Raw genomic sequence first — 12,082 nt, forward strand, 5'->3', positions numbered from 1 at the left:
CCGACCTCAGATAAGCGGAAGAAAATGTATGGATGGGAATGAACGCTTTATTTTAATGCATCAACATCAAACTCCTCATATGACCGAGCGGAACAGTCAAACCTCTATGGACAACTTAGCTTGTGCAAGTTTTTTTTTTCCTTTTGAGTCTCTCTCCAGAGCTGAATTTCCTGCCCGGCTGTGTCTCTCTCTTCCAACAGGGCTGCACCGCTTCAAATAGCAGCAAACTCTTTCTAACCTCCAGCCTGAACTAAACCTTCATCATAATGAAAATGAACCGTTTGAGTAGAGGAGCTCAGTGAGTGCAGTACTCAGCACCGAGTTAACTCTCCCTGACAGGCTGAATTCAGGGCACACCGTCCCCCCCACAACCAGACCAACAGTTATTAGAGGAGCCCACACAGAGCTCAGTGCGGTGTTCTGTGAAGGATGAGTTTCCTGTTATATTTTTACGTCTGCATGTTTGAAGCTCTGCTGGTGGCTCAAAGGGTCAGAATTTAAATAAAAACAGGTTTAATTCTAAGGCCGTGAAAAGGTTTCCCCTTTTTCTTCCTGCCTTCTTTTCATTTTGAAACCGTACCTCAAAAATATGAAAGGTAGAAAACACGACTCAAAGGAAATGTATCACACTTTACTTGAACATAAACGACCAACGCTTCCATCAATGATCAATTTATCAATTATTAGAACTCAAGTCAACTTCAACTTTATTTTTTGATTGAACAAAACACAAAAGTACATCCAAAAAGCCAAAACAGCAAAATGCAGGAGACACTGAATAAAGCAGCCGTCGAGAAACGGTCGAGATCTGTCACTGAGGCGCTTAGCAGCTTCCATCAAAATAAAGAATGTGACTTGTCGCCGGTCGCAGCACGAACATGCGACCCAGCTCAATGGATAGATTTCTATTTCACACCATTATAAATTGTAAACTTCCTGACAACGTTACCCTCTCTCATTGATGAATGTCTCAGGAAGAAACAGAAGAAAGAGCGCTTGACTTTAAGAGTCAAATTCCTACAACCCAACTTCTCAAATCCTCAACCAGACAAGGACACAGCCAGCACTTCCTGTCGCCATCTTTGTTTGGGGCGAAGAATGGAGACATTTTTCTGAAACTCCTTGAGATGTACTCTCAGGTAGGATGGTCTGCTCTGGAGACCTGTAGGCTCACACACTGGTACACATTTATAAAAAATGGCAAGCAGAAAAGTACCAGACAGTATTCTTTATGCTCTCAGGACCTCTTCATGCTTTCTGCCCCAAACACTCTGACAAAAATGGGGAAAAGGGCTTTTGGGTGTTCTGCACCCTCAGCCTGGAATCTGTCGCAGAACGACTTGAAACTGAAGGAGCTGGTGTCCTTAAATGTTTTTAAAATCTAAAATGAAAGACCTGGAAGCAGACTCTACAGGATGTTGATGCACAAATGTTTGGACTACTGACCCCCAGATTTGACTCATAAATGTTTCTGTTTCATTTCAATTTTTAGTGCTTTTGTAAATTGCACTTTGACTCCCGTGTGTGTCTCGGTCTGTAAGCATCTTCATCCAACACCTTCAATCTCCTTTTAAAGACTTAAAGAGACCAGCTCCCCCAGACGCAGATCATCCTGCAGGAGATTCCAGGGCCGCAGGAGCAGCTTATACCTGAAACTTTTCCCACTTCAAGCAGCCTGTGGGAACAGACAGCAAAAAGACGTTTTGAGAGTGCAGAATGTGTCTTCCAGCACTTTTCACATGAATACAATCACACAAGTTTGAGGGAAGCAGATTGAGAATAGCCTTTTAACAAAGGACATGCCAACGATTTAGTCTACGCATAGACAATGCAGGCGAGCCGACACAATCATACAATGTTCAAAGATGAGTCAGGGCTCAGAGATCTGTTATGATTAACCGCCTGCTATTAAACTTCTGAACTCAAACAATGCCTTACATCCACAATATTGTCCTAAAAAAAAACCTGTGAGCACGTTGCCTGTGTGCTGCAGCTGCTGCTGTCTGTTCATATCTCCTCCTCCTCCTCCTGACTTTAGACCGAGCTGCTCTTTTCTTCATCGCTGCCGTTTGTTTTTTGTTCCTCAGTACAAGATGAAAAATCGAAGCGCTTCAAATTGTTCCACAGTCCAAAACAAACACCAATAAAGCGACTTATTGTTCCTACATCACCGCACACACACACACACACTCCACCTGCAGACTCTCTCGAGCTCTCCTCAGGTCTAACCCCGCCCCCTTAATTATGATGTCATCTCTGACCATGCACACACAATCAAATACATCAAAACAATGTCCTGTTGGCATGAAGTGTGATGTGCACACAAACACACACAAATACATTTCAGTTATTTACCCTTTTTATAGCCGATGATAATGGCAACATTAGCTTAATTTAAAAACATTTTAAATCATAATTGAACTTCTTTTTACACCTTTCATTCAAGTGTATCTCAGGTTGTATCTCAGGTTTGAACATGCAGAGCTCAGAGATACGATCAGTTATGTCTGTGTTATAGAAAACATGACCTGTTTTAACAGAAATGCTCATGTTCTAAATCTTAAAGATAACCACACAGTTGGAGGTGGCGAGGCTGGTGATGAAGCTGACATTTTCCTTTTTTAATCAGCTTTTTTCCAAAATGGCTGCCAATCGCTCGTTACCCCGGGGGGGAGCCGCCGTAAAGAGCGTCTGAGTGACAGGCCTCCAAATTAAAATGAAAAGTAAGAGCAATAATCATTCAGTCACTTCATTTATGAATGAACAGCCAAGCAAAACCCTCCCACACACACACACACACACACACACACACACACACACACACACACACACACACACACACACACACACACACACACACACACACACACACACACACACACACACACACACACACACACACACACACACACACACACACACACACACACATCTGTATGATTCAGCGTATTGAGCCTCATTGAGGCTGCCAGTTAGCCACTCGGACTGATTATTAGCGCACAGCTAACAGTCAGACCTCCTGAACCGAGTGACCATTTGGAACCAATTCAATTACTTCTCTCTGTGATTGATTGATCTGGTCTGGCACAGACTGGAACCAATCGGATTGTCCTAAAAACTGCAACGCTGGCCGACTACTGAACTCCAGCCAGGAGTACAGCTGATGACCTGCTGGTCCGTACGTCCGCCTGTCTGTCAACACTCTGTCTACTGTCACAGACTTTTTGTGTGCATGTCGGAGTGAACCAATCATCTTTTCAGGTTGATCCTCATTTTAAAACTCACTTGTAGTGTTTCAATGCTGGATGCTCAAACTAAACGTGGTCAAAGTTTCAGATCATGAGGTAAACGTTTGTTGGAGTAATCCCAGGATGAGTCTGCAGAGGGCGCTAAACGGCTTGTTCTGCAATTCAGCCGATAGTTCCTCGATATGAAACCACAAATTTCACACGGTGGCTTCAAGCCTCTATGCAAGCCGGTGAAACCTCGTGCATAGGCTCCCTTCTCCCAGCACTAGAGAGCATTTCTCCCCTGGCAGCCCTGCAGCGTTCGGACCCCTGGGAAGGCTTCTATAGAGCTGGCCAATCAGAAGAAAGTGGGCACGTGAGGAGGGGGGAGGGGGGCCTTAAAGAGACAGCAAAGTCTAAAGTTAATTTTCTAGAACATTCCTGTTTAAAAAAAAAACTCCCTTTTGCACTAAGACGAGAGAAAAATATGAAGTCAGGCTGTGCAATATGTCGCATTGAAGGCAGCGAGCAGCGTTGAACTGCTGGTCTAACAACGATGATTTTAAATGTATTTTAAATATGTAAAATAAGTCTTTAACAGAAACTAACCAATTCAGGCAGAGGCTGAAATGAGGGTTTTTACTGACGCCGTGGTATCTGAAAAATAAGGATGCAAAGCTACTCTACAGACTGACAACATGAAACACACTCCCACCCGCACTCTCAGGTCTGCAGATGCAAACCCCCAGGACCGATAGTTTGTCCTGCAGGGGGGGGGGGGGGGGGGGGGGGGGCAGGGCTTTCTCTGTTGCTGCTCCCACCCTCTGGAACTCTCTCCCAAAAACATCAGAGACTCCCCCACACTCACCTCCTTCAAGAAATCCCTCAAAACCCTCTTCATCACTGCCTACAACCACTAACTCTCCCCCTCCCCCTCCCTTACATTACTTCTTCATTGTACTGTCCTCGTCGTTTTTTGTTTTGTTTTATGGTTTTATATTTTGTCAAAGCGTCTTTGAGTTCTTAGAAAAGTCCTATAAGGTTAAAATGAGGAGAATACGATCCTCAGATCCTGTTGAGAGACGTCCGGCTCTACCAACTGAGACACAGCGGATGGATATTGTATTTGTTTTGGAGGTATTTCATCACTGGTGTCTAAATGATAGACATTTTGAGGTGAAAGCGGGAGATTTTTCCTTCCTGAGGTGGAGATGAATATTTGCACCAAGTTTAATACATGTAAAGTGTTATATTGAAGTCCAGTTCAACAGCAGCACAAACTGCTCTGATTAACCGCTGACCATTTCTCCCGTGCTCCATCTGCTACTGCCTCAGTTACCGTTTTCCTACAACTCCCAGAATGCCTTTCAAAAGATGTTGACCTTGCTGCTTTTTCAGCCGTGGATTTCAAATGCAGATCGAGAAAAAGATATCAACATCAAAGCGAGAGAGAGAGAGAGAGAGAGAGAGAGACGGAGAGAGAGAGAAGGTGAGTCGACCTTGATTCAAACCGCAACCATGCCTTTCTGCAGCAATGCATTATGGGCTCCCGTGGCTGTTTATGAAGGTTTGTGTAGCTCTTGTTCAACATTTTGAGAATGCTAGACTGACATGTGAAGTTGCTGTTTTACTGCAGATAACAAAATGATAATCTCCTCTGTCACACGGCTGCTGGATTATCTGGACGGGAAGTTTAACTTTCTGTCAGATTTGAACAAATAAAAACTAGCTGCACTGTTTCTCTTTCAGTGTTTACATGGATTATTCTTTGATGATTGACGGAGAGATGCAAGAAATAAAAAATGCTAAGAATGAACAAATACAGGGTTTTTTTAAAAGTCAATGCAGTTTTGAACACTGAAAAAACTACAACGGCCCAGTGGATGTTTGATGAAACTGTTTCATAAAAACTCATTTCTCTCTTGATAGTTTCAATTTTTGCATCTGGTTTTAAAAAAAACAAACAAAGGACACAACACTCGTCTTTGAGTGTTCTCTTTGAACAGCCTGATTATTAAAAATGATGTTTTGCAGGATCTGCAGCAGACTGACAGAGCGAGGAGGTGCTGCTCATTTTCTATTTAAAGGTCACACAGCCATTAAAGATTCATCTGATACTTCTGTTGATTGAGTTCATTTGATCTACTTTACACAAACACACAAACGCCTTTTTGTTTCATCGCCATCACAATGTTCTCAAACCGTTTTTTAGAATCAGCTCTCGAAAACCTGAAGACGATGATATCACGAGGGTTTCCACGATCAGTAAGGCTGACTGTGAAGATTTAAACCAGTGGTTCTCAACTGGTTGGTCGGGACCCCAAAAGTGGGTCGCGGAGCTTTTTTCAGTGGATTGCGAGCCTGTGCCTGGAAAAAACGGTCTTTCATTTAACGTGTTAGTTTTGTTCAGTTTCTTGCAACCTTGATGCTGCAAACTGCAAAAACTGAACAAATTTTAATTAAATCAATCTGATTGGATGAAAAATAATCAAAATTTGGGTTTTGGGTTTTTCAGGGAGGAGTTGGCGGTGGGTCCTAACGCTAGACGAGTTGAGAACCACTGATTTAAACGACACTGATGTCTGCATTTACCTTAAAACTTCAAAATAAAAGCCCATCTCATTTTAAGGCCCAGTCCCTTATAGCCTGATGTTTCTGCATGTTTTGAAATATGAAGACAGATCTCATTAGATGCCCTTATACATCCCACAACAAGCAAAACAACATCAAGCAATGCAATTGGCAGCCTTGAGCAGAACGAGTAAGTGGTAGTTAGCTGTTCATTTGGTGACTGTTTTGACGTACTGTTGATTAAAGTGATCAGATATACGATCAAGAGTCGGTATATTGTGTTTTATTTTGAAATGCTGGATGCTTTATGCGTTTCCTTGTCTGACTTCTTGTCTGGGTTTATCTGATCTGTTGCACTTGATGCGTACTTGTAGTGAGTTCTGTCATAAATAGTATTTGGAGACCTAAGGAGCCGAGCAGACCGGCTTCTTCTGGCACCAGTGGAAACACACACATTGACTAAAGAAGGCGCGATCAGCTCTGGAGTGTGCGGTGCGGACGCAACCCAGAGCACACAGAACCTGTGGAAACTTCCAGTTAATATTTATGTGCATGGTCTTCTTTGCTTTTTTTTTAGCTCATCTGGACACATCAGTATAAAATTCAGTTGGTGTAATAACCAGCTAAAAACTTCTCACAGGAGCTTTAAGTTATCAGAGACAGAAGCTAAGCTAACGTTAGCAGTACCTCGGCTTGCAGCCCCTCCTGATATCCTGCCAAAGAGGGATGAAAACATCCTTTTTGAGTGTTTTTTCATTTTCTTCAATTGAAAAGAAAGCAATACAGCCTCATAAAAACATGATTGATTATGAAAAACTATATTTATATTCTTAACCAAATGAAATGTCTGCTTTCATCAGGCGTCTTTCATTATCAGGGTCTCCTCATACTGGCAGCAATACATAAAAAACATTCTATATTGAGATCGTAATGTATATCAACCTCGTCTTTTTTTCAGGACTGCACAGCTCTACCTCAAATTCCTCTTCCTCTCCTTCCCGTCTCTGCCTCTGCTGAGCTGCTGCGATGCAAAAATGTTCTCCAGTGATTGACAGGAGACATGTGCTAACATATTCCGGCTTTGACATTAAAATGCATTTCACACTCAGGTGTCATTCTGCTGCATTTGATTTAACTGCAAATCATTTGGTTGAGTTGTGCCATGGGAAATGAAGACTTGATACAATTTTTTTTTTTAACAAATAATTAAAAGATCACAACTGAATTACAGGTTCAGGTGTACAAAATAAGAGCACATCTTGCTGCAGGTGTGACCCCCCCCTGAGTAAATTCCACATGCGCTGCTGAATAAATCTCAGCTCATCAAAATTAAAAACCGGAGTCAGACTCTGATCTGAGGCGCGCCGAGGAGCGTCCAACTCTCCCGGCAGCAACTATCCCATTAAAACCAACTCATTCTCATTCTCCGGCTCTCAGCATCTTATTGTTGTTCATTAAAGCAGTTCATTACCCAGTCTGCATGTAATTATTCGGCGCTCTATTCCCACATGCTCTATTTTGGAATTAGCTGGTGTTAAAAAAAAAAAAACTGTTTTCCTGTCTCCTTCTGCCTTCACAGAGAGGTCGGAGGTCGGCTGCAGGCCTGGAGCAGGAAGCTAAAAAAAAAAGGCTTAAGGACGCTTAAAGAGAGGGGTCGACTCATTTAGTCACAAAACTAAAACAAAAATCACTGCCAACCGGAGCAGATCGATCCTGTCAGACCGGCCTCTGTCAGCTAATTGTCTTTCAAAAAAAAGAGACACAGATGTAAGTCGGAATTGTCTGGCGACTCGTAATAAGCTGTTCAATGCAAGCTCCAACTATTCATTCCTTTCTTTTTTCAGGTCAGTGTTGGCTCAGCATTTAGGGGGGGAGGTCTCCAAAGAAGAGGTTGGGAACACCTGCGCAATGAAATATTCTTTCTAAGTGTTTAAAGTCATGTCACTGTCATTTTTGTTTGGCACTTCCTTATATTTGAAAAGTAAAAACAGGAAAATGTTGGAGGAGAAAGCGGAGAAAAAAATGCATCAAAGGATCAAGTTTGAGGTCAAACTGTTCATGGGGCGCAAACTGAGCAAAACCTGCACCCTGTTAATGTAATTCTTAATCATTTTATTTAACCTGGTGAGGGTTTATTTCATCAGCTAGGGAGTTAAAATTATAGCTGCAGCTCAGCGCTCAGCCCCTGAATCAACGCAGCAATAAAACTGAAGTAGTGTACTGCCTTACATTTCAGCGGCACCAACAAAAAACTTCTGCACAATAAACACTCCCCCCCAAACCCACAAAGCAATAAATGGAAAAAGAACTCTTTAATTAAAAAGCAATCAACAAAAGCAGCATTCAATGAAGACAAATAAAAACAGGAAGTGGAAACACTATCATAAATCTGATTAATTTACCCTGAAGAAACATCAGAGGCAGAAGAAGACATAAAGTAGGAAGATAGGTTTAAAAGCTACCAGCAAATCTGTTTTTACGATACCTTAAAGGTCACATATTCTCCTCCTCTTCAGTTTAAATAAGTCTCAGAGCTCCTCAAAACATGTGTGTGAAGTTTCTTGTTCTAAATCCACTCTGATCCTGTATTTGATCATGTCTCTAAACCCCTCTATTTCAGCCCTGCTCAGAACAGGCTGTTTCTGTGTCTGTACCTTTAAATATGTAAATGAGCTGTGTCTGACCACGCCCCCTCTCTGGAAGGGACTTGGGTGTACTCGGTGCTTTCTCGCTCCATGTCCTATTGTTTACGGTGAGAAGGCAGACTCAGAGGGCAGAACAAACACCTAGCTGTGGGAGTGTCACCCACCTGGGGGAGGGGCTATTGCCCTTTGTGATGTCATGAAGGGAAAATCTCCAAACGGCCTGTTTGAGCACACATTTTCTGAAAAGTGGAGCAGGTAAAAGACGGAGAGGATGGACTTTTCTCATCATTGGGGGGTTTGTAGACGGACTGGGGACACATGTTAGAGTTAGAGAAACATGGTGAAGTGTATTTTGCAGAATATGTGACCTTTAAAAGTTAATGAACTTTTAACACAAAAACACACGACCTCCTCCAACATCTTTGCCGTCAACACGACAAAGAAAAGGACATTCAAACAAGCTTGCTGCTGAGCTGACTGGCATTGACTACACTGTCGGAGGCTGCAGAATAGAATATGGATTTTTAACTATTTTCTGACTACCACCACACAAACCCTTGTATGTCCGTTCAGACTCACCTCAGGATTCGATCACCTCAGACAGACACTCGTGGGCGATTGGACTCTGACTTGTTTGAGTCACAGGTCTCTCCGGTTACAGTCTGTGGTCTCACAAAATCCACATAGCTTTCTTTTTTTTTTTTTTTTAACCTTTTCATTGACTGTGTTGTCTCTCCTGCCGCGTGTCAGAGTCTGCCCTCAGTGCAGACTAACAGGCTGCTCTGCTGTCACTCAGGTTTCACTTCATCACATTTCCTCACTATTGCAAGGTACAGGTGATGTTTCTATTCTGTGCAGCATCTCTGCTGGGTAAGTGTTAGTTTTTATGCACACAATGTGATGAAATATTGCATATGCTGTTGCAGGTAGACTGCAACGATGGAATAAACAATCAGAACGTCAGAGTCAGGGAACACTTTTCATTCAATTTGGACGTGCTGCAATTTAAATCATTTGACAAATCACAACTAAGTGCTTTTCCTGCAAAGATTTACCCATGAGACTGACAAGAAATGTTACAGTAGGCAGCATTTTTACATTTTTTTATGGTAAAAAACTGGCAGCTGTAGTTGCCAGAGCATCACCGTTTAAAATATGGTAAAACTTTTTCTACTATTACGGGATATCAGTACTGTTTTATGGATATGGTTTAAGTTGGTTCCAAGTTTTTACAATAGAAATAAATGTTGTTTTATAATATGACATGGTTTAACCTTTATTGATGCAACATTTCAAAAGTGTAACGCACTTTGAACTGCAGTTGAATTTGTCTGAAAGCTGCTATAGAAATGAAGTTTGAAGATTCTTGTAGTTTCAGTTGAATTTCTCATTCTGTCTTTTTTCTGTTGCATATTAAAGATATTCTCTGTGATTTTGAGCGAGTTAAAATAGACTGTTTTTTTAAGCCTATACTGTATTCTGTGAACATGATCGAGGGATGAACAGGCAACCTGATGATGTGAGAACCTTTGAAGTATCACATTGTTAACTGTGCATTACAGGGTTTTTAAAAACGGATCTGGAGAAACAAGGGGAGTCACACAATCAGTGAATGTGGATCTGGAGGAATTAAAGAAGAAAATGCGTGATTCAAATCACAGAGCATCAGGACAGGGTGTGTGTGTGTGTGTGTGTGTGTGTGTGTGTGTGTGTGTGTGTGTGTGTGTGTGTGTGTGTGTGTGTGTGTGTGTGTGTGTGTCCCACCACGGCTTCACTCATTCTACATTTCATCTGTCCCACTTATGCCCTCATCCTAAAAAAAAAAAAAGATGGAGTGTGGAGGGAGAAAAGATTCAGTTTGGAGATCAGTAATGTGACAAGAGGAGGGAGAGCAGCGGGGTCTGAACCACAGAGCTCAGATGATGCTCCTGTCAGCATGTCAGGACCATCACACACACACACACACAAACACTCACACACACACACACACACACACACACACACACACACACACACACACACACACACACACACTCACACACACACAGAGGCTGCATGTTGGAGCTCCTGCATGCAGCCGCTCACAGTCTGTCACAGAAGGAGCAGAAGGGCAGATGGACAAAGAGGCTCATTCAGAGGAATTCATATTTTTTACTATGACTGTAAGAAGTGTTGTGTGTGTGTGGAAGTGGAGGCTGCGGATTCAGCTTTTCTTGGCTTGAATCTCACTCTTTCCTGGTTGATTTCTGCACCGTTCTGTCACCAGTGCATGAAAGAGAAAGGTAATATTTTGGGGTGATGAGCGCACAAGCGTGTACGTGAACGGACATGGAGGCACGCACACGCAGTGAGCACGTACATACACACACTCGGATCTCTAACGCTATCCTGCTGGGGATGCAATGCTCACATGTGCAGCGCGCACATATTAAACAATCACCAGCACAGTCTGCAAACACGCGCTCCCGCACACAAAGCATGCATGCACACCCCTCTTGTTCCCCAGCACCCCCCAAAACAACAGCGGTCCTACCTCCACACTTGCCCGAGCTGCAGGACGTGGAGCACGGATTGAAAGACCCACATGCAGATGGTGCAGCACCTCCGCGGGGCTCCGACTCTCGCTGCCGCGGCAGGCGGGGTAGGGGACGTGTAAACCGGGGTAGCATTCGCGGCGTTCACCGCCACCGCGCTTCCACCGCGCTGGTCGCTGTCCTTGGTGCTTAAACCGTTGTCGTCGAGCGCGGCTGCTCCTCCTGCCGCGCCTGCCGCCGCCGCCGCCGCGCAGGTCCCGCTGCCGCTCGATGCTCCGTCTCCGCCGCTCAGCTCCGTGTAGTCATACACGAACCACCTGAAACTCAGAACCTGGACCACGGCGGAGGGCACCACCACGAAGACGAGCGTCAAGCCGAACCACCAGAAGTCACCTCTCAGGTAGTAGTCGGCGGCCAGCCACAGGTCTGTCGCGCCGTCGGAGAAAAAGACGAGCAGGGCGCAGAGCACCCAGCAGCAGTCCAGCAGGGTGTAGGGCTTCCCGCCGGCGGCGCTGCAGCGGGGCCGGGCGGCGGGGATCCCCGGCTCCGAGAGGCTCCTGGGCGTGTTGTCATCTTCCACAGACACCGCTGCTCCATCCGACTTAGCGGCCATGTTGGTTAGGATAGGAGAGAAAGACAGAGAAAGAGGTGGGGATACGGGAGAGAGAGAGAGAGAGAGAGAGAGAGAGAGAGACAGAGGGAGAGAGAGAGAGGATGGAGGAGGGAGGGGGCTGGCTGTGTGCAGGAGAGAGAGAGAGAGAGGGAGAGAGATTACATCATAACTAGCCTCATCATCAACCAATTAATTGTGAGGCATCATTACTAACAGCGCGTTTAACACCGTGGCACCAGCGCGATGTTTGCAGGACATCCAGCGTGCACACACACTCATCTGCAAAACAACGATGACCTGCAGGGTTTCTATTCCTTATTCTCATCGTTAAATCTATCAGATGCGAGTCTGACTCTGCAGCAGCTGATGCTCTCTGTTGCACATGACAGAACTGTATTTAAACCCATTTTTGCTGCTGAGTATCAGTTTTTCATCCGTTTTTACTATAAATGTCGTAAACCAGCTTTGCATCTTCTGCTGCTCCTGCACAAT

General features: G+C 44.1%; 1 protein-coding gene across 1 annotated transcript in view; it reads right to left on the minus strand.

Moving 5' to 3' along the window:
* xkr7b (XK, Kell blood group complex subunit-related family, member 7b) overlaps positions 1 to 11,633 on the minus strand; it is a 69,939-nt gene extending 58,306 nt beyond the window's left edge. The window contains exon 1 of the mRNA XM_061058238.1: positions 10,977 to 11,633. Coding sequence (XP_060914221.1) covers positions 10,977 to 11,590 — 614 coding nt within the window. The 5' untranslated portion in view covers positions 11,591 to 11,633. The remainder of the gene's footprint in view (positions 1 to 10,976) is intronic.
* Between the last annotated feature and the right edge of the window lie 449 nt (positions 11,634 to 12,082).

Source organism: Labrus mixtus, chromosome 15, assembly GCF_963584025.1.
Source record: "Labrus mixtus chromosome 15, fLabMix1.1, whole genome shotgun sequence".
Taxonomy (NCBI): domain Eukaryota; kingdom Metazoa; phylum Chordata; class Actinopteri; order Labriformes; family Labridae; genus Labrus; species Labrus mixtus.